The 20,915-nt window shown below is 45.2% G+C and overlaps 1 protein-coding gene across 2 annotated transcripts in view; it reads right to left on the bottom strand.

Moving 5' to 3' along the window:
• The window catches only part of LOC143299915 (uncharacterized), a 59,967-nt gene that overhangs the window by 13,375 nt on the left and 25,677 nt on the right, over window positions 1-20,915 (bottom strand). For both annotated transcript variants that reach the window (XM_076613446.1, XM_076613455.1), the window contains exons 3-5: window positions 3,581-3,785; window positions 2,505-2,687; window positions 848-994 (exon numbers count right to left, since the gene is read on the bottom strand). In XM_076613446.1, coding sequence (XP_076469561.1) covers window positions 848-994; window positions 2,505-2,687; window positions 3,581-3,785 — 535 coding nt within the window. The remainder of the gene's footprint in view (window positions 1-847; window positions 995-2,504; window positions 2,688-3,580; window positions 3,786-20,915) is intronic.

The raw sequence follows: 20,915 nt of genomic DNA, 5'->3' as shown, positions 1-20,915 counted from the left end.
GGTAGCTTGTTATTTTTAGGTGGCGCCTTTCCCTGCTGAGTTGAATGCAGGGTCAAGTTCTCTCCTCGGATGAACTAAACGTCAAGCGCTGAACACGTGTGGGGGTTCAGGCACAAGCATGTGTGCTGGGTCAGAAAAAAAATCTCCACCCTTTACCCACCAGGCGCTGTTACCGAGACCTGAACCCGGGACCCTTAAATTGAAAGTCCAACGTTTTAACCACTCGGCTGTTACACCCGTCATGAACTGTCACTGACCTAAGTTAAGTGGCCACAACTGTAGCTGAGAAATGAACTGTAGCTGAGAAATGAACTGTCACTGAACTGTCACTGTAGCAGAGGAATGAACTGTCACTGAACTGTCACAGTAGCTGAGAAATGAACTGTCACTGAACTGTCACTGTAGTGAGGAATGAACTGTCACTGACTTAAGTTCAGCAGCTGTATCTGAGGAATGAACTGTCACAGTATCTGAGGAATGAACTGTCACAGTATCTGAGGGATGAACTGTCACAGTATCTGAGGGATGAACTGTCACTGACCCAAGTTCAGTGGCTGTATCTGAGGAATGAACTGTCACAGTATCTGAGAAATGAACTGTCACAGTATCTGAGAAATGAACTGTCATTGACCCAAGTTCAGCGGCTGTATCTGAGGAATGAACTGTCACAGTATCTGAGAAATGAACTGTCACAGTATCTGAGGGATGAACTGTCACTGACCCAAGTTCAGTGGCTGTATCTGAGGAATGAACTGTCACTGACCCAAGTTCAGTGGCTGTATCTGAGGAATGAACTGTCACTGACCCAAGTTCAGTGGCTGTATCTGAGGAATGAATTGTCACTGACCTAAGTTCAACGGCTGTGCCAGAGCCTGCAGACTGGCCAGGTTGGTGGCGATGATCTGACCGTTGGAGGTGCTCAGCAGCTGGATCTGTTGATTCCCTCCATGGCCCAGTGACACCGGGATGCTGATGAACTGCTGGCTGCCATTACCTGCAGTAACAACAACAACAACAACAAAATATAGACATAACTGGTCTTCAAATACGGGTTATAGCTGTTACCTGCAACAACAACAGTTTCAGTTTAAATACATAAACAAATCTGGTCTGCCAATAAGGAACATAGCTGTTACCTGCAACAACAACAACAACAACGTTTCAGTTTAACTCACTCAGGATGATGGAACGCTATAGCGTTCCTGATGTAAGGTAGCATTCTGGATGACGGAACGCTATAGCAGTTTCGACAGTTAAAAATTTTTCTACGTTTTCCTCATGGGGTAGTATAACAATCACAGCTACACCGGGCATTGCGAACGTGTCATGGGTGGAATGGAAAGTTTCTTCATGAGATTCCGAAACAACACACTCCCCAGCGAGCCAGCAAGTTCAGGACCCCACACGACAAGCTAATCTGCATACATATTGAAAATGGTGTCGCAGGCAATACAAGTGGAAATTTTTGGAGCAAACTAGATCATGACAGTGGCTTTTACCACTGCTGAAGTGATTAAAATGCTTCAAACTGAAGGTTTCAACATCGACGAGGATGATGAAGACGCTGAATAAAGTATCTGCAGTGAAGAAAGCTACCAGCAAGAAGGTACTGAAAGTGACACAGCTTCAGAGAGCAGTGAAAAGGGAGGGGGGTGGGCATTCACACGATGTGAGGAGAGGGGTCAGTGGGTCAAGTACAGTAAGTTTCATTCAGTTACTTAATGTTTTGTATTTTTTGTGATTTTTTTCCAAACCCTTACAAATGGGTCGTCTGTAGGGAAAAGCAAGGGAGAAAAAGGAGGAGTTTGTATTATACTCCATGTTTGGTGTTTACATATACTTACCATGTCAAACTGATGCAAACTAGGCCTATGGTTTGCTCTGTTTGGCCAAATTTCACGCGGCTAACAGTGAAAAGACGCCCCTCTTAGTCTGGCCCACTCTTAGCCAATCAAACACCTCTAACAGCTATAAGCGCTGAATCATTTGTCCAGAGTGAGTTAAATATGTAAAAAAACAAAAAAATAAAAAAACTGGTCTTCCGTATGTGACATCTTGAAGCAGCACCATCTCCAGTCACCAACTAATCACCCAGCGCAGTCAAGAGAACATGGAGAAGACATAACAATCCCTGCCTTCCCTTTTCAGCCCTTATCACACTCAACTCTGGGTAGGAGCTGGCCACAGGATAACCCCCCCACCACCTCCAACCCCACACCCCCCAAAAAACAACAACCCCACCTCTGATGGGGATCAAACCTGCAAGCTCCAAGCTGTCAGTCTACAACACTGACCACCACGCCAGTTCATTCATTTTTTGTTTTGGTTTGGTTTGCTTTCTGTCTTTTCATATTTTTTTGCCTGCCTCATCATCCTTGTCATCTCAGTGGCATACATACATACCCCCCCCCCCCCCCCCCAGCCCCCCCTCCTATGTTGTTCACTCCTAACAACACCAACAAGAGCTGAAGAGCTGTGCTGCCCACCCAGAAGATCTCTCTCACCAGTGGAGACAGGAATGAGGATCTGCTGGACCGGCAGGGACGACGAGGATGATGACGATGACGACGACGACGACGACGATGAGGTGGACCCACTGACCGCCGATGACTGGTTGAGGAAGAAAGGGGAGGCCACCTGGGGCTGACCCAGCAGCTGTGTCTGACTGGACAGGGTGGGCAGCACACCTGTAACAGTCGTCAGTCTGTCTGTCAGTCTGTGTCTGACTGGACAACACACCTGTAACAGTCGTCAGTCTGTCTGTCAGTCTGTGTCTGACTGGACAACACACCTGTAACAGTCGTCAGTCTGTCTGTCAGTCTGTGTCTGACTGGACAACACACCTGTAACAGTCGTCAGTCTGTCTGTCAGTCTGTGTCTGACTGGACAACACACATGTAACAGCCGTCAGTCTGTCAGCTGAAAACAGAAACAAACCCCCTACTGTTCTGAAAGGAAAATACACACAATACCAATTTCTGAGAATTTGAAGTCTATTGAACAGACTTGTCAGCGATGAGTGAACTGAAAGTGTGAGATAAATTTTAATTTCACATAATTTCTGAATACATGTTTAAAAAAAATTGTTAGGAGAGAAAAAAAGAAAAAAAAGAAAGAAAGAAGAAGCAGCTAAAATAAACCTAGAAACTACGTATATGAACACCACCCCCCCCCCCCAAAAAAAAAAACCCAACAAACAACCCAACTGAAAACATGCCTGCATAACTTGGGCACACATAGTGATCATGAATTACATATCTTGTTCTTCTTTCGTGGACAGCAACTTCCATGTTCACTCGTATGTACATGAGTGGGCTTCTACATGTATGACCCCTTTATCACCCCACCATGTAGGCAGCCATAGTCTGTTTTCTGGGGTAAATTACATATAATCCAAACCGCTGCTGTGTACACGAGTGGGCTTTTACATGTATGACTGTTTTTTTAACCCCGCCATGTAGGCAGCCATTCTCCGTTTTCTGGGGTGAATTACATATAATCCTAACCGTTGCTATTCCGGTTCCGGGAGTGTGGGGTGGGGGACTCCTGACTGGCATGGTGGAGGTGGAGGCTGACCTACCGTTAATGTCGGACTTGGCGTCGGCGGCGGAAGGGGTGGTGGCAGTGTCGGCCACAGAGGGCACGGACATGAAGAGCTGGTCCGCCAGGCCCAGGGCCCCCGCCCCGGCGATGGAGGCGTGGGGGAGGGAGACAGAGGGCATGGTGAAGACGGAGGACACTGGGGCCAGGGGGGACTGGGTGGAGGTTGCCGACAGCATGACATCCTGAAAACACACACAGCGATGTCCATGGGTTTGGTTGTGTGTCTATAATTATATATATATATATATATATCATTATATGCATGTGTGTGTGTGTATATCTGTATCTGTGTGTATATAGTCATTCGGATGAAACGATAAACCGAGGTACCGTATGTAGCATACATTTAGCGCACACAAAAGAACCCACGGCAATAAAAGAGTTGTCTCTGGTACCAGCCGCCGTGGCGAAGTGGTTAGCGTCGCGGACTGACGGCTGGGAGGACGCGGGTTCGAATCCCAGCGGAGGTGGGTTTTTCGGCCCGTGGCCGGCTCCTACCCAGAGTTGAGTGTGCTGTGGGCTTAAATGGGGAGACTGGGACCACACAGTCGAGTGTCATCCACTTCAAGGATGCGTCTTTGGGTGTGTTGCTCAAATTACCTGACCAACACTGCAAGTGTCTGTATCTCTCGGGCCTGGTTAACGCCGGGATATCATTATGACAGGAAGCGTAGAGTACAGCCTTGTCACGCAGTCCCAAACCAAAATGGACCTCCATAGCAACATCGTCATCATCATCGTCATCCTCCTCCTCCTTCATCGTCATCAATAGAAACAGAATAGTCTCAAAGTCTGTGGCCTTTCATGCCCTGCTCTCATGGTGACCTCAGTTTCGATACCCCTCCACTTCTGTGCTTGGGGTGAGTCCTGTCAATGTCGTCAGTGTCGGCAGATTCATAGAGGGCTGTTGTTTGAGGGACGTGGTGGCGGTCTCCACTCTGGGAGGGACGCTCACTCAGTCTGGCTCCGCGACTAAGCCATTATTGTCGTTAGTAGGGGGCTTAGTAGGTGGTGTCCTAAGTACGCTTAAACAGAACAGGCACCACTGAACACCACCGAAGTGACTCAGCAGCAGTGCAGGGTCTCCTCTGGTGTGTGGCCTCCTGGCGACCTAACATCGATGGTTCCCTGTGGACTGCCGACGCTGGAACTACGACGGACGAACCCGGGTGTGGCCGTGTATGGGGGAATCTAAATGAGCGGCGTGGGAGTAATGCCACTGAAACGGTACAGATGATGGGGCAGCAAAAAAAAAAAAAAAAAAAAAAAAAAAAAAAAAAGTTGTCTCTGGCAAAATTCTGCAGAAAAAATCCATCTTGATAGGAAAAAAAAAAAAAAATTGCGGGCAGGAAGAAAAACAAAAAAATGGGTGGCGCTGTCAGTGTAGCGACACGTTCTTCCTGCGGAAAGCAGCCAGAATTTCACACAGAGAAATCTGTTGTGACAAAAAGAGTAATACACACACACACACACACACACACACATATATATATATATATATATATAGAGAGAGAGAGAGAGAGAGAGAGAGAGAGAGATTGAACCTGAAACTGAAAAATGTTTTAATGCCACTGACTAAATAGATAGATATTGGGAGATGTGTTCAGAATATCATATATATATAGACAGAGAGACAGATAGATAGATTGATAGACTGACTGACAGACAGACAGAGACAGATAGACAGACAGACAGATAGATAAATACTAATAAAATAGACAGACAGATAGATAGACAGACAGATAGATAGACAGATATCAATAGACACTTAAAATTTTTACTGTGCTTGTTCAGTGCAAAATCCTGTAACTTGTGTAAGCATTCAGTTCTACAGACAAGATTTTCATCACAATACTAACGATGATGACTGAAGGCTAGGTAAAAGGTTCCTAGCTTTCCAAGGCTGCAGGGGCAGGTCAATTCATATCCCCTGTGTCTAGGACTCGGCAATGAGAAGGCAGGGCCCAACACACCCCCCCCAAACCCCTCCTTCCACCGTTTTAACTGTCCCTGGCTGAAGTCAGGTCCCCATTCACACCTGAGTGGAGTGAGGAAAACTGGGAGTCAGGTGCCTTTCCCAAAAGGACACAGTACCATGCTGAAACAGGGCCCTGAACCCTGATCACTGGAGAACAATGGATCACCAGTCCAACACCTACACCCCAATCTGCCAAAACCAATGATAATGATAATAACAGTATATGTCAAAGTGCTTCATTTTGCTTCATCACCTTGTAACAGACAGCCCTGTCACTGATCCCACAACCTAAGCGGACTTCCACAACAGCAGCAACAACATCAATATTGACAAAAACAACAACAACAAAGCGGTACTGTCATTTTTTTTTTTTTTTTAATTTTTTTTTTACTCTGCTGTTAGCAGCTCCTTTGTGTGCTCATTTCCACATTTACAGGTAAACTTTTACAGGTTTTGACCCTGCAGTTTAGCAGTCTGTGGTCATTCACTGCTATCTTCTTCTTCTTCTTCGTTCCTTCGTGGGCTGCAACTCCCGCATTCACTCGTATGTACACAAGCAGGCTTTTACATGTATGACTATTTTTTACCCCGCCATGTAGGCAGCCATACTCCGTTTTCAGGAGTATTCACAGGTATGATTTTTTTAAGTTTTACCCTGCTACTGAGCAGCCATGTTTTTTGTTTGTTTGTTTGTTTTTTCAGGTGACAATGCATGCTGGGTATTTGTGTGTCACCCTGCACCGTAACTCCTAACGTTGGTACGGCCACACAACATGATCCAGTGGCCTTGATTCAATCAATCCCCCAAGGAGCTGCTCAGGGAGGGAGTCAGGAGGGATGACAGGAAAACAAACGATGCACTGACAACACTGCAGAATGGATGGGAAACTCACTTGTAGAGACCCTGGCTTTGACACACAGCCAACAGACCGGGAGGAATCTGGTGAACGGGTCTTCTGTGCGGCACCCTGAAGACTCTTTTACAGAGTTAAGACAGGAGGAGGAAGAAAAAGAAGAAAACTAACAGAACTGCTGTCACAGAGTGTGGGACCTTCAACGTGTATATATCTAATTCATGCCTTCATATTCTGTATTCACATGTGCATGGGGATCCGCCACACCCTTCAATCGACACGTGCTGCTGCGACTCAAAATTCTGGAACTTATAAATGAAACTCTTAAATACAATACCAACCTATCAGGCATGTCATGTCTGTCACACAACCCTGAGAGAGAGCAGTTTTGTTCGACTGTCTTGAAGCAGGAATGAAACCCATCCAAATCATGAGCGGAAAGGAAATAATTTCTGGGTGAGTCGTTGGCCTTTATCTCTTGTTCACAAAGAGCTGAGTAAGGAAACAACTTCCTTGGGGTTTTTTTGGGTTTTTTTAAGTCGTGCTATCAAACACCAACATGCACTGTATAGCTCATTTTTAAACAGGAAAGCACAAATCACATATCACAAATTTACCAGCGATTAAAGCTCTCTCTCTCTAACACACACACCCACACCCATACCCACATGCCCGCAGCACACACAAAACCAAGGTGTAAGCTACATGCTTTTTAATCTTTGCTGTGGAGAATGATTGAGGAGACCCTGTGACCTTGACATGATACTCCACAACATGACAATGAAGCCAACTGTGTCAGATCTCTCTGCTGTCTGTGCATGAAAGCAAGGACAATTGTGCGCTGTGTTATGCACGCATGCAGACACATTCCAACCTTTAGAAGCATGAATGCACACACACACACACACACACACACACACATTCACACACACACATCAATACAGACAATATGTGTCTTCAGAAACAGGTAAGGTCAAACAAACAGTTTGAAATGGGCTTGCACCTCACACTGCATTTAGTTCTTTTTCCTTTAGTAAACATTGATTTTTCCCCCCACACTAAATCACAATACATGAACAGATGTTAAACTGAAGAACACCAAACAAGCAAACAAGACGGTCAAGCCATAAAAAAACATATTATTTCCATTTCACTGCTGTCGTTCCTTTTTCAGCTCCCAGACCTGATTTTTCTGAACTTTCCAACCCCACCCACACTCTGTAAACTGACTGAATAACTGAATAATCTTATTGTGCTGCATGGAGTCAGACATCACTGATTAGTCTGACTGTGCCGCAGGATAAAACATGACTGGTCGGACTGTGCTGCATAAGGAGACATGACTGATTAGTCTGTGCTGAATATGAGACATGACTGATTAGTCTGTGCTGAATATTAGACATGACTGATTGGTCTGTGCTGAAATATGAGACATGACTGATTAGTCTGTGCTGAATATTAGACATGACTGATTGGTCTGTGTTAAATATGAGACATGACTGATTAGTCTGTGTTGCATGAGGAAACATGACTGATTAGTCTGTGTTGCATGAGGAGACATGACTGATTAGTCTGTGTTGCAGGAGGAGACATGACTGATTAGTCTGTGTTGCATATGAGACATGACTGATTAGTCTGTGTTGCAGGAGGAGACATGACTGATCAGTCTGTGTTGCATGAGGAAACATCACTGATTAGTCTGTGCTGCATGAGGAGACATGACTGAGTGATTAGTCTGTGTTGCAGGAGGAAACATGACTGATTAGTCTGTGTTGCAGGAGGAGACATGACTGATCAGTCTGTGTTGCATGAGGAGACATGACTGATTGGCCTGTGTTGCATGAAGCGATGTGACTGATTAGTCATGACTGTGCTGCAAGAGGAGACATGACTGATTAGTCTGTGTAGAATATGAGACATGACTGATTAGTCTGTGTAGAATATGAGACATGACTGATCAGTCTGTGTTGCATGAGGAGACATGACTGATTAGTCTGACTGTGCTGCAAGAGGACACATGACTGATTAGTCTGTGCTGAATATGAGACATGACTGATTGGTCTGTGTTGCATGAGGAGACATGACTGATTAGTCTGACTGTGCTGCAAGAGGACACATGACTGATTAGTCTGTGCTGAATATGAGACATGACTGATCAGTCTGTGTTGCATGAGGAGACATGACTGATTAGTCTGACTGTGCTGCAAGAGGACACATGACTGATTAGTCTGTGCTGAATATGAGACATGACTGATTGGTCTGTGTTGCATGAGGAGACATGACTGATCAGTCTGTGTTGCAGGAGGAGACATGACTGATTGGCCTGTGTTGCATGAAGCGACGTGACTGATTAGTCATGACTGTGCTGCAAGAGGAGACATGACTGATTAGTCTGTATAGAATATGAGACATGACTGATTAGTCTGTGTAGAATATGAGACATGACTGATCAGTCTGTGTTGCATGAGGAGACATGACTGATTAGTCTGACTGTGCTGCAAGAGGACACATGACTGATTAGTCTGTGCTGAATATGAGACATGACTGATTGGTCTGTGTTGCATGAGGAGACATGACTGATTAGTCTGTGTTGCATGAGGAGACAAGACTGATTAGTCTGACTGTGCTGCAAGAGGACACATGACTGATTAGTCTGTGCTGAATATGAGACATGACTGATTGGTCTGTGTTGCATGAGGAGACATGACTGATTGGTCTGTGTTGCATGAGGAGACATGACTGATTAGTCTGTGTTGCATAAGGAGACAAGACTGATTAGTCTGACTGTGCTGTGTGCAAAGACAGTTTCAGTTGGAAGAAGGTGCTAAAGCGTGCGGACTTGTCATGTACACAACACATCTGCTTAAAAAAGAAAAAAAACAGAAGAGCTGATGTCTGACCAACACATAAACCAAATGCGCCACTCGGGGCCTTTAGAGCCTTCCGCAGCTATGCATAAAACATTAGCCAAACACATACACACATATCACACGCACACATGCACGCGCATGCCTACACACACACACACACATGCACACACACACACACACAGGCGTGCGCATGCACGCATACACGCACGCACGCACACACACACACACGTACACACACATACACAAACACACACACGCGCGCGTACACACACACATATCACACACGCACACACACATGCACACACGCACACAACACACACATATCACACACACGGACACACACACACACTCACACACACAAAGACACACATATGCACACCTTCGCATACACACACACACACACGCACACTCAAACACCCCCCACCCTGTCTTAAACATTCTTCTAGTCTTTAGAAACACTCCCACATTGCTGACATGCCCCGGAAGTTAATTAAAACTTGGGGAGAAAACCCAAACCTGGATTGTGCGACTTTAAAAAAAACACACACCCAAAAATAACCAGTCTTCTGCCTTTAAGTTTAACAAAGTGGGCCCGTTCACCTCCAGCATTCCACGAAGCTGCCTTGTTGGCAGCAGTTCTGGTGGTCAGAGATACTGACTGGGCAGTTAGGCCTGCTAATTAGCTTTGGCCGCAAAGGCTGGCTGGATAGCTGTGTTGGCTATCTGTCAAGTGTATCTGTGTGGAGTCTCTGACCTGACCGGCTGACCACTTCACACTGAGGGAACTAGGTTTGGGAGAGAAAAAAAATCAAGGTACCAACATGAATGCTGTGTGTGTGTGTGTGTGTGTGTGTGTGTGTGTGTGTGTGTGTGTGTGTGTGTGTGTGTGTGTGTGTGTGTGAGTGTGTGCGTGTGTATGTGTGTGTGTGTGTGTTTGTTGTTGTTGTTGCCTATTGTTTGTTGTAAAACAATAATGGTCGATGATCTTTTGAAACTTTCTTCTTCTGCACACACACACACACACACACACACACACACACACAGCGTTCTTGGTACCTAGATTTTTACCCAAACCCACTCCATCCAGTGTGAGCGGTCCCCCCCCCCCAACCCCCCACCCCCCACCCCAGGTCAGGAACTATAAAAACCCGCAGTCTCACAGACAGTCAGGCCCAGCCCTCAAAGCGCATTCCCATTCACACAGGAAAAAAAAAATACAACCACCAAAAAATCAGTCAGACACCATCATCAGTCTCAACCACAGATCAAATGATCATATCACTCAGTACCCGACAAGAATCATAGAACCAGTTCCCATTGATTGCTGCCTGCTTGCCTTTACAACAACAACAACAACAAAAAAAAAAAAAAAAAAAATCTTGTCTTTTTTTTCTCTCCCCTTCTAATTAAATGGCACTTAGCACTCAGGTCGCCAGGCAACCGTGGTGAGAACAGAAATCTCAGGTACAGTTACTAACTCTGTGTGTGTGTGTGTGTGTGTGTGTGTGTGTGTGTGTGTGTGTGTGTGTGTGTGTGTGTGTGTGTGTGTGTGTGTGTGGGTGACTGCACGTGACTGTTTCTCGAACACCGCTGACAGACAGACAGAAAGGATATCATGCACAGGATGCCTTACATTCATTTACCAGACATCACTCCGATCAGCAGGCTGAAAAAGTCTGGCATCGCTGCGAACGAGACACACACACACAAAACGTTAAAACAAGTATCAGTATCAGTATCAGTAGCTCAAGGAGGTGTCACTGCGTTCGGTCAAATCCATAAACGCTATAAATAAAATAACATAAATAAAGTAAAAATAACAAATATATAGATAGATAGATAAATAAATAAAAATAACTAAAATAATGAATAAAATAAATGAATAAATAAATAAATAAAATATAAAATAAAATAAATAGCAATAAAAATAAATAAAATGAAATAAAATAAATAGAGTAAAAAAATAAAATAAAAAAAAATAAAAATAAAACAAGAGAAGGGAGAATGATTAAGTGATGGGTGGAAACATTAGGATAGTATTTTCAAACCAAATCTGCGTGAATGAATCAATATCTTCAGTCCTTCCAACCATGCATAACTGACTCGGATATAATCATTAAATACTGTTGTCAGAAACAAAGAGGGCATTTGTGTCTGAACGACTGCCATTGATTACCTGGGTGGTTTTCGCTTTTTCCATCTTCTTCTCTTCTTTTTTTTCTTTTTCTTTTTCCTCTCTCTTCTTTTCTTTCTGTTTTCTTATTCTTTTGTGTACTGTGTGCTTTTCCTTTCTTTCCTCTTTCCTTTCCTGTTTTGTTTTGTTTCTACTGTCTGTTGTTTTTCATTTTTGTTCACACATGATGTGTGTGTGCATATATATATATATATATATATATATATATATATATATATATATATATATATATATATATATATGTTTGTATATATTATGTGTGTGGGGTTGGGGGTTGGGGATATGGGCGTACGTGTGTGTGCTTGTACAAGTAAGGGTTCAACTCTGTGTGTGTGTGTGTGTGTGTGTGTGTGTGTGTGTGTGTGTGTGTGTGTGCCGTGGAAGCTGCGATACGTAGCCTAGAAATGAGTGTGTGGAGGAGGGGGGTAGAGGAGGTGCAGGGTAATGTCTCTGTGTGTGTGTGTGTGTGTGTGTGTGTGTGTGTTGGGGCTCATGTACGTTTATGTGTATTTGACTGTGCTTTCATATCTGTGAAACTGCATATGTGGGTGTATGTGTGAATGTGTCTCCATGTTTTACATTTATTTGCTTATTTATCATCATTGTTGTCTTTTTTATTTACTTATTTAATTATTATTATTATTACTACTACTACTACTTTTTTTTCTTAATTTTTAAAAAATCTATTTATTTATGTACGCTTATAGTTGACTTCATCAAGTTTTTGCGCCTTATATATATTATTAGTAGTAGTCGTAGTTCTTTTTTTTATGTATCTATTATTTATTCACCTTTTTTTTTCTTTTTCTTTTTTTCTCAAGGCCTGACTAAGCGCGTTGGGTTACGCTGCTGGTCAGGCATCTGCTTGGCAGATGTGGTGTAGCGTATATGGATATGTCCGAACGCAGTGACGCCTCCTTGAGCTACTGAAACTGAAACTGAAACTCACACATGATCGATGATATGAGCTGTTGGTGGTGGTAGTCATTGCGGTGCTGCTTGCATTTGTTGTGCATGGAAATGGCCGACAACAGCAGAAGTGTGACAACAGTCGTTTGTGAATGTTTAGCATATTTACTGGCAGATCTATACTGAGGATCTCTCTCTCTCTCTGTCTGTCTGTCTGTCTCTCCAAACCTCATGTGTGTGTGTGCATGCACGTGCGCGCGTGCATGCATGGTGTGTGTGTGTGTGTGTGTGCTCTCCACGATGCATGCCCAGTACATACTTTTTTTTTCTTTTCTTCTTCCTCATATATGTGTGCACTATTTGTATCGGATGTAGATTTGCAAGGACAGGTAGAAAGAATAGGCCATGCCTAAAATCTGTTCATTGAATAAAAAAAGGTTTTCAGTTTCTAAGGTGTGTGTGTGTGTGTGTGTGTGTGTGTGTGTGTGTGTGTGTGTGTGTGTGTGTTTGTGTGTGTGTTTGTGTATCTGTGTGCATGTGTTCACATGTGTATGTGGCTGTCTGTGAGCAGCTTGCACCGATGCATATGTGTGTGCGTATGTGTGTGTGTGTGTTGTGCGTGCATGCGCGTGTGTGTATGTGCGTGTGCGCGCGCGCATGTGTGTGTGTGTGTGTGTTTCAATGCATACAGAAGTGTATGTGCATGTGTGTGTGTGTGTGTGTGTGTGTGTGTGTGTGTGTGTGTGTTGTGTATCTGTGTGCATGTGTTCACATGTGTATGTGGCTGTCTGTGAGCAGCTTGCACTGATGCATATATGTGTGCGTATGTGTATGTGTGTTGTGCGCGCGCGCGCGCGTGTGTGTGTGTGTGTTTCAATGCATTCAGAAGTGTATGTGCATATGTGTGTGTGTGTGTGTGTGTGTGTGTGTGTGTGTGTGTGTGTGTGTGTGTGTGTGTGTGTGTGTGTGTGCGTTATGTACATGTGCATGGTCCAACTGCTCTGACAGAATACAGTGACAACATCTGATGACTCAGGACAGGTTGATCGATGGAAGCAAGACCACCATTACCACCACCACCACCACCACCACGGTCCATTCCCAGGTGTGAGTCAGTCACCGCCCCCCCCCCCCTCCCCCCCCCACCCCCTATCACTCCTCCCCCCCCCCCTCCTCATGCCCCTCCCCCCCAGCTCAGGCTGATTTACCTCTTCTTTCCCTCCTTCCTTTTCTCTCAACACCTTGTTTCTCTTTCAGCACACCTTTTGTCTCTTCTCTGTCTCTGAGACTGTGAGGTGAGTCAGTTTTTTTTTCTCTCTCTCTCTGTGTAGATTTTACATTCTCTCTCTCTCTCTCTTGATGCGCGATGTTGCCTGTCTTAAGTTTGATGCTGCGTTAGCCTTGTACATGAATACATATATTGAGATTGACTACGTTTACATGTGTATAACTGATTCATGTTTGTGTGTCTCTTAGGACAACGGGAGATATATGCAAGTCGTTCAGTGTGCTATAATGTCTTCACAGGTTGGAAAATAAAGATTGATTCTCTCTCTCTGTCTCTCCCCCCCTCTCTCTCTCCCCCCCCTCTCCCGCTCTCCCCACCCCTCTCTCTCTCCCCCTCCCCCCCTCTCTCTCTCTGTCTCGGTCATTTAAGATCTTAGTTCCCTACCCAGCGATGAGTGAGGTCACCACAGGGCAGAGAGCAAGGTAAACAGAATGCCAGAACAGTGGAAGGGGGGGGGGGGGGGGGGGGGGGGGGGGAGGGAACAACAACAAAAAAACACATGAACCAGGGCATGACTCAGAACTGGCCAATCAATGTAGATTACAGGGGGCCATTTCCAGGTGTGTGTGTGTAAGTGAGTCAGTGAGTCAGTCAGTCATTCAGTCAGTCCGCCCCCCCCCCCCTCCACCTTCCCCCACCCCCCCTTCCCGCAGCTAGCCGTGATTTGCCTCATCATCTCCCTTGGTGTTCATTTTTCTCCAAACACCGTGTTCTTCTTTATTTTCTCTCTCTCTCTCTTTCGTACGGAGAATGTGATTAATTCGTTGATTTTATATTGTATTTTATTATGTTTTCTCTTCTTCTTCTTTTTTTTTTTTTTTGTCCATTTATCTAATTTCATCTTTTCTTCTTCTTCTTCCTTTGTTCGTGGACTGCAACTCCCACGTTCACTCGTATTTACATACGAGTGGGCTTTTACATTATTGTATGACCGTTTTTACCCCCGCCAAGTAGGCAGCCATACTCCGTTTTCGGGGGTATCTTATCTTATAATCATCATGCTGATGCTTTGTACAAACCTTGGGCGCAGATTCACAAGGCCTGCTCAGTGCCTTGGGTTCATGTTCAGGTCCTGCATTTGTTTTAGTTGTTGTTTGTTGTTTTAAGGCAGATGTGGTGATGTGGTGCAGCACGTATTGATCAGTCTGCACACTTTGACACCTCCTTGAAAATATAACTCGGTTTTTTTTTTCCACCTTCTTCCATCTCTATCTCTGAGGTCAGTCGGAGCTCAGTCAGTCCCTTTACTCTCAGTGTGACTTTACTATCACATCAGTCAGTCCCTTTACTCTCAGTGTAACTTTACTATCAAATCAGTCAGTCCCTTTACTCTCAGTGTGACTTTACTATCACATCAGTCAGTCCCTTTACTCTCAGTGTAACTTTACCACATCAGTCAGTCCCTTTACTCTCGGTGTAACTTTACTATCAAATCAGTCAGTCCCTTTACTCTCAGTGTAACTTTACTATCACATCAGTCAGTCCCTTTACTCTCAGTGTAACTTTACTATCAAATCAGTCAGTCCCTTTACTCTCAGTGTAACTTTACTATCACATCAGTCAGTCCCTTTACTCTCAGTGTGACTTTACTATCACATCAGTCAGTCCCTTTACTCTCAGTGTGACTTTACTATCAAATCAGTCAGTCCCTTTACTCTCAGTGTAACTTTACTATCAAATCAGTCAGTCCCTTTACTCTCAGTGTTAACTTTACCACATCAATCAGTCCCTTTACTCTCAGTGTGACTTTACTATCAAATCAGTCAGTCCCTTTACTCTCAGTGTAACTTTACTATCAAATCAGTCAGTCCCTTTACTCTCAGTGTTAACTTTACCACATCAATCAGTCCCTTTACTCTCAGTGTGACTTTACTATCAAATCAGTCAGTCCCTTTACTCTCAGTGTGACTTTACTATCACATCAGTCAGTCCCTTTACTCTCAGTGTAACTTTACTATCACATCAGTCAGTCCCTTTACTCTCAGTGTAACTTTACTATCACATCAGTCAGTCCCTTTACTCTCAGTGTGACTTTACTATCACATCAGTCAGTCCCTTTACTCTCAGTGTAACTTTACCACATCAATCAGTCCCTTTACTCTCAGTGTAACTTTACTATCACATCAGTCAGTCCCTTTACTCTCAGTGTAACTTTACCACATCAATCAGTCCCTTTACTCTCAGTGTAACTTTACTATCAAATCAGTCAGTCCCTTTACTCTCAGTGTGACTTTACTATCTCATCAGTCAGTCCCTTTACTCTCAGTGTAACTTTACCACATCAATCAGTCCCTTTACTCTCAGTGTAACTTCACTATCACATCAGTCAGTCCCTTTACTCTCAGTGTAACTTTACCACATCAATCAGTCCCTTTACTCTCAGTGTAACTTTACTATCACATCAGTCAGTCCCTTTACTCTCAGTGTGACTTTACTATCACATCAGTCAGTCCCTTTACTCTCAGTGTAACTTTACCACATCAATCAGTCCCTTTACTCTCAGTGTACTTTACCACATCATCAGCCTTACTCAGTGACTTTACTTCACATCAATCAGTCCTTACCTCATGTAACTTACTATCACATCAGTCAGTCCCTTTACTCTCTGTGACTTACTATCACATCATTAGCCCTTTATCTCAGTGAACTTACCCCATCAATCAGTCCTTATACTCTCAGACTTAAAATCAGTCAGTCCTTTACTCATGTACTTACTATCACATAGTCGTCCTTACCGCTGTTAACTTTCACACTGTATAACAGTGGAATCCGACTATGACCATTAGAACAGCAGAGGATGCAACTGTTGTCCCAACTATCTGGGCTAGAATTTTGATTGTTATGGGGTAAATCTTGCCAAAGTTACATCCCCACTCTCTCGGCCACGAGGGTTTCAGGACAGTCAGCGTTGGGGATGATACCCAAAGGCCAACTAGCCCCCCCTCAAGGCTGCAGCACTAAGAGCCAGTGCAATTTTGCCTCCCAGTTTGAGAGTCATAGTCCTTCACAAAAAGACTAAACTGCAAATGATTTCCCATTTCAATGGAGAAACCATTGATGATACAGCTCTCTTTGCTGTTGGACCAACTGTACTCTCATTACTATTTTCGATTTTTCCTTCGATACATGCCCTTCCCTCTCTCTGTGTCTCTCTCCTCTCCTTCCTCTGTGTGTGTGTGTGTGTGTGTGTGTGTGTGTGTGTGTGTGTGTGCATGCCTGTTTGTGAGTGTGCAAGTATACGTGTGTGTGTGTGTGTGTGTGTGTGTGTGTGTGTGTTTGTGTTTGTGTGTGTGTGTGTATGCGAGCATGCACGTGGGTGTGACAGCGTGCGCATATACATGAACTTTTGCCATTAGAAAAGTGTAAGAGAAGTGCCGGTGTTGACTAACAATGTGGGTGACCTTTCTGCTTGACTGGGCTGTCAAGACACCAACATCGTCTGTTCCACTCGCGTTGGTACGTCACACACAACCCCCCTCCCCCCCTCCCCTTAAAAAAACCCAACAAAACCCGCACCAAAAACAAACACAAAAAACCCACTCACGCACCCCCCCCCCCCAGCCCCCCCCCCCCCCACACCCACACTCACACACACACACACTCACACAAACACACGCGCACGTGCATGCGCGCTAGACCACAAGCAACCAGGAAAAGAAAAAAAACAACAACCCACCCGTACAAAAAAACAATAACAACAACCCCCCCCCCCCAGCCCCCCACACACCCCCCCCCAAAAAAAAACGAATGGCAAGTCGTGGACAAGCTGGGGGGGGGGGGGGGAGGGGTCGGGACTGTGGGGCAAGACAAAGAGGGTGGGGGATAGGGGATGGGGGGGGGGGAGGTATAAACTGATAGATAAGCACAGTCAGGGAAGCAGCCAGCAACAAAAGGCAACCCACCACTACCACCACCACCACCATAACCACCACCACCACCACAAGCACGATGGGGGGGTTGGGGGGGTGGGGGGGGGATCGATAACCACAGGCACCGTAGTTGAGTCCGGGACAGCACACAGCTCTGCTACCAGTGCCACGCGCATCTGACTTGGGAGAGAGGAAGGGGAGGGGAAGGGGTGGGGGGGAGGAAGGGTGTGGGTGGGGGTGGGGTTGGGATGGAGAGTGCGTAGGCGGAGGGAAGAGAAGGGGGAAAGGGAGGAGGGAGAGAGGGAGGGAGGGATCTAACTATCCATCCACTGCAGGAATCCTGAATAACGATTTTCTGCCACTGCCACTACCACTACAAACACACACACTCACACACAAGAGGATGAAACAACAGCACGCACGCACTCACTCACGCGCGCGCGCGTGCACACAAACACACACACAAACACACACAGATGCATACGAGTAAACACATATAAACGTACACGCGCGTGCGCGCGCACACACACACACACACGCACACACACACACGCACACACACACACACACGCACACACACACACACACACCTCCCCCGTGGTCACAAACTAGGAAGTCAAAGGAAGAGGAGGAAGAAGAAGAAGAAGAAGCGAAATGATGGTGCGAGCAGGGTGAGTGTGTGTGTGTGGGGGGGGGGGGGGGGGGCGATCAGAGAGGTTGGAGGGAGGTGCGCGGGGGGGGGGGGCGGGGGGGGGGGGGGAGTCGGTTGAAGGAGAACGGCGGGGGATGGGGGTGGACAGGAGGGGTGGGAGGAGGTGTAGGAAGGGAGGGAGGGGTGGACGATCTACCAGGCATCCAGTAAACATTGATTTCTTTCCACCTCAGTCACCTGCTTTCTCTCTGCTGGGGTGTTCTTCACTCTCCGATTTCTATTCTGCTGCCCCGGGAGGGTGGTGGGGTAGGGTGGTGGTGGGTGTGTGTGGGGGGCTCTGTTAGGGTGGTGGTGGTGTCTTGTACAGATCAACAATGTGGAGAAGAGAGGTCCCCCCCCCCCCCCCCACACACACACACCTTTTGTCGTGGTCACATTATGCTGGTGGTCTTCTCTCTCTCTGTGTGTGTGTGTGTGTGTGTGTGTGTGTGTGTGTGTGTGTGTGTGTGTGTGTGTGTCCCCCGATTTCTCTGTCCATGTTCACAAAATCCAAGTTCTCTCTCTCTCTCTTCAGTTTTTTAAAAACCTTAATCCCTGAACGTAAACGTTTCGAGTTCTGAGTTCTGTGTTGTGTGTGTGTGTGTGTGTGTGTGTGTGTGTGTGTTTGGGTCTTTTTCTCTTGAAGGGACGAGTGTAGCGGCAATGGCTTGCACAATCAAGGCTATGATTCTCTCTCTCTCTCTCTCGTTTAACCAAAATATTTCTTTGAGCCAGTATATCGCTGTGCTGGCATTATACGCATCGATAAATCAATCAGTCTATACGTGTGTGTGTGTGTGTGTGTGTGTGTGTGTGTGTGTGTGTGTGTGTGTGTGTGTGTGTGTTGTTGTTGTTGTTGTTGTTCTTTGTTTGTTGCTGTTTATTTGTTTTGGTCCAAGTCTTCTTCACAAACTCACTTTAACACCCTTCTCACGCACACACCCTGGTATAAAAATTATATACATATACAAACGATCTGATTAAGTGCAAACAGAACATTCACCACGCTGGATGCCTCAAAGGAATAAGAAGAGTTTGTGAAGAAGACTTGGACCAAAACAAATAAACAGCAACAAACAAAGAACAACAACAACAACAACAACAACACACACACACACACACACACACACACATATACACACACACACACAGAGAGAGCTTCAGAGAGAGGTTGGTAACAAGTGATGGACTGGTCGGTATTAACAATGACCATTCATGGCATTATAGTTATATTATTGAGATAAAAAGTCCCCCCCCCCCTTCCTCCCTTTTTGGGTTCTTTGTTGTTCTTGTGTTGTTGTTTTTTGTTTTGTTTTGTTTGTTTTATTTGGTTTTTTTTGGCTACATGATGTGAAGAAGACAATGCAAAATAAGGAAAATATTGACAATGGTGTGTGTGTGTGTGTGTGTGTGTGTGTGTTTGTGAGTTTTGTTGTTGTTGTTACAGAACAGGCAAGTCCACATGGGAAAATGCAGCTGCTTTTGCATATGAGGTGTATGAAGGATTTCAAAAAAAAGAAGAAACACTAGCAGTAGCAATCGACCTTGAAGATGCCTACAATAAAGTCCAGTTTGCGCACCTCATGGAGCTGCTACTAAGGTATGGAGTAAGTTTGACACTGACAAGATGGATAGCAGCAGCGCTTCAGGAAAGAACCGTCGTCCTACGCCTCGGAGATTGGATGTCTGCACCTTCTAAACTATCCATGGAACTGCCACAAGGGTCTCCGCTCTCTCCTGTCCTCTACAATGTCTACACGAAGGGCCTTGCAGACTTAAACAACAATGGAATAGCTCGGGTGCTTACTCTTGCGGATGATGGCCTGGTCTTCAAAACTTCGAAAGATGCTCAGGAAAGAACTAAAGCCGTCCAGAAACAACTAAACAATATTGCTCAATGGTGCAAAGACACAGGATCTTCCATCAATCCAGCGAAAGCCCAAACATTGCTGTGCACCCTCAACAACAGAACCGCGAGCAAATCACCACCACCTGTGTCATTCGACGGGATTCAGATCGAGAAAACTGAATGCCTACGCTACCTAGGAATACACTTCGACAGGATGCTGACCTTCAGAAAACATACGGAAAATACTGTTCTCAAATGCAAAAAGGGCCTTTCAGTCTTAAAAGCAATGGCAACCAAAGGTACTGAACAACGCCACCTCTTCCTGCTATACCAATCACTCGTCATCAGTGTGATCGACTACGGACTTGGGCTAACAACACCATCTCAAAGCCACCTCCTAAAATTAGAAAGAGTTCAAAATGAAGCTATGAGGCTGATCCTTGGAACAACAAAAGACACACCCACGGAAACCATGCGATACCTGCTTGACCTTCCTTCAGTACAGGCCAGAAACAAGTTAGCACAGGTTAAGACCTACTTCAAAGCATTAGAAAACCCTCAAAACCCACTGCATAACGCAGTCAAAGAACCAAAAGGCAGCCGTCTAGGACGAGGAAGATCATGGATGTGGCAAGCAGAAGACACAATCCAACCAGTATGCCGACTACAAGACCTGAAAGAAACAAAAGAATGGGAGAAAAACCCCGAAAACCTCAACCATCTATTCAACACAGCCATTTCACCCACTCTAGGAAGACATTGTCGAGAATGGCCAGAGGGCAAAACTGATGCGGAAGTGAAGCTACTCAT

Source organism: Babylonia areolata, chromosome 2, assembly GCF_041734735.1.
Source record: "Babylonia areolata isolate BAREFJ2019XMU chromosome 2, ASM4173473v1, whole genome shotgun sequence".
Lineage (NCBI taxonomy): Eukaryota > Metazoa > Mollusca > Gastropoda > Neogastropoda > Buccinidae > Babylonia > Babylonia areolata.
The sequence above is the reverse complement of the archived record's forward strand: the minus strand, read 5'-3'. Positions and strand labels throughout refer to the sequence as shown.